This window comes from Sander lucioperca, chromosome 24 (genome assembly GCF_008315115.2).
Source record: "Sander lucioperca isolate FBNREF2018 chromosome 24, SLUC_FBN_1.2, whole genome shotgun sequence".
NCBI classification, from domain to species: domain Eukaryota; kingdom Metazoa; phylum Chordata; class Actinopteri; order Perciformes; family Percidae; genus Sander; species Sander lucioperca.
The window spans coordinates 17,015,163-17,017,662 of record NC_050196.1 but is presented as its reverse complement, the minus strand read 5'-3'; the positions used below and the strand labels follow the sequence as shown (position 1 = coordinate 17,017,662).

Genomic DNA, 2,500 nt, shown 5'->3' with positions numbered 1-2,500 from the left:
CGTGAGGACAGAGTCATGTGACAAACACCAGACATCTAGTAACTGCTCAAAGGGATCAACTACTGGACAAAATATCTCATTATTATTTAACTTATTCAGTATGGAGGACGGAAGCTGCCACAGAAATACAAAAACTCTCTCTCTCTCTCTCTCTCTCTCTCTCTCTCTCTCTCTCTGTGTGTCTATGTCTCTCTCTCTCTCTCTCTCAGTGTGTCTCTATGTCTCTCTCTCTCTCTCTCTCTCTCTCTCTCTCTCTCTCTGTCTCTCAGTGTGTCTCTATGTCTCTCTCTCTCTCTCTCTCTCTCTCAGTGTGTCTCTATGTCTCTCTCTCTCTCTCTCTCTCTGTGTGTCTATGTCTCTCTCTCTCTCTGTGTCTATGTCTCTCTCTCTCTGTGTCTCTCTCTCTCTCTCTCTCTCTCTCTCTCTCTCTGTGTCTATGTCTCTCTCTCTCTGTGTCTCTCTCTCTCTCTCTCTCTCTCTCTGTGTCTATGTCTCTCTCTCTCTGTGTCTCTCTCTCTCTCTCTCTCTCTCTCTCTCTGTGTCTATGTCTCTCTCTCTCTGTGTCTCTCTCTCTCTCTCTCTGTGTGTGTCTATGTCTCTCTCTCTCTCTGTGTCTCTCTCTCTCTCTCTCAGTGTGTCTCTATGTCTCTCTCTCTGTGTCTCTCTCTCAGTGTGTCTCTATGTCTCTCGCCCCATCTCTCTCCTAATCAGAGATGCAATTTGTTCATTAGGAGATTACAAATGAGGCTGCGGCGGTGTCATGAGAGGCCGCGATTAGCACTCGCTAATTGCCTGATTTGCTTGTCGGGAGAAACTACCCCCTTCTGTCAGCTCTCTCTCTCTCTCTCTCTCTCTCTCTCTCTCTCTCTCTCTCTCTCTCTCTCTCGTCCCCCCCTCCAACACGTCAAATTAAGAGACAGTTCAGGTGCTCTGCTCGCCGTCGCAGCAGGGAGGTGTGATTATGTGTGTGGAGGAGATTCTGGCTCTTTTCATCCTTGCCGCTGCCATCAAAGAGCAGCTTTGAGCGGCCTGAAGAGGGAGATGAAGAGGACGCACAGAGGGAGAGGAGGCGGGGAAAGAAAAGAGGAAAAGGATCTCCTAATGGTCTGGTTGGAGGACCCAGGAGAGCCCGTCGCTCTAATTGATGTTAAGTGTGTGATTTCACCGCTAATCAAGGCCAAGGAGGCTTCAAACGCAGACAGGAAGTCTCACCTGTTTGATGGGGATGGCGCGCCCGCTGCCGATGCTGTCAGCTCGAGCCTCCAGGCCTTTCTTGTCCTTGTCCGGCTCGCTCGCCTTCCTCGACTGTGGAGCGAATAAAACCCGTTATTATCCACACCAATACGGAGTTATCGCTGCAGAGAACTAACATGTTGGTCTCATTCTGGAAGATCTTTAAACGCTGACTTATAGTGACTTAAATGTGGAAATCTACTTATTTTCTAACTGATTTAATACCTACTGAAGGATGGAAGCTGCCAAAATCAAACAATAATGAAATGTAAGGCAGATCTGCTGTAATTGATGAGTTCTTGCACAGTTGTTCTTGTGTCTGCATGTTCGTTAATCGTGTTTCCTACTCTCTAACATATCTGTAATAATCCCTGCACTGTTCTCTTTTGTACTACACACTAGCACCCTATCATGGTCATTGCATCACACGGTCAGTCCATACTAGATGGTGACATGGGAATCGATTGTCGCTCCCATCCCATCCCGAGCCCAGGAAAATACTCCCGTCAAATCCCGATCACGTGACTGCCCCCCACCCCCCAAAAAAAATCCTGTCCTGCAATGCCAAATGCATGTTCGTTAATCGTGTTTTCTACTCTCAACCTTAATGAAGATAATAATAGTAGGGATGCACTGAATCCAGGATTCAGCTTGAGATTCGGCTGCATATTGGGCTTTTTGACGGGGTTGGGTTTCTGCCGAACTTTTAAAATTTTTCCCAGTGAACCGAACCCTACGCTTGCACTCTGCGCCTACGCTGGTCGACGTAATGACGGCGCCGTTGATTACAGGAAGGTGTTTACGTAGGTGGAGCGTTCAATGCAGCAGGCTGTGAGAAAGTGGAAATGGAACTGGTGAGCAGAAAAAGTGTAGTTTGGCAGTACTTTCAGTCAAAAGAAGGCCATTCAAGTCCAGCTACATGTTCAATCTGCAATGCTGATTAGTCTGGTGGTGGCGAGGACCCTAAACTATACACAACATCACCACTGTTACAACATCTGGTAGGAAACATCTGGAAGAATACGAGTTGTGATGAAGGAATCTACAGACAGCAGCCAGAATGCAGCAACTTCAGGTACGGCAAAGGAAGGACAGTCACTGTTTACTTCATTAATGAGTTTACTGTGTTCATGGACTGAGGATGGGACGAGGATTCAGCAGAATCTCAACCAGGGGATTCGGTATTCGGCCGAACCCCAAAAATCTGAATTTGTTGCATCATCCAATAATAGTGATGCAGTGTGACATTATTACACACTAAAAAATA

General features: G+C 46.9%; 1 protein-coding gene across 9 annotated transcripts in view; it reads right to left on the bottom strand.

The window, feature by feature from the left end:
• agap1 (ArfGAP with GTPase domain, ankyrin repeat and PH domain 1) overlaps positions 1-2,500 on the bottom strand; it is a 258,806-nt gene that overhangs the window by 97,272 nt on the left and 159,034 nt on the right. For all 9 annotated transcript variants that reach the window (XM_031291629.2, XM_031291628.2, XM_031291630.2 and 6 more), the window contains one exon: positions 1,213-1,305. In XM_031291629.2, the coding sequence (XP_031147489.1) occupies positions 1,213-1,305 (93 nt within the window). The remainder of the gene's footprint in view (positions 1-1,212; positions 1,306-2,500) is intronic.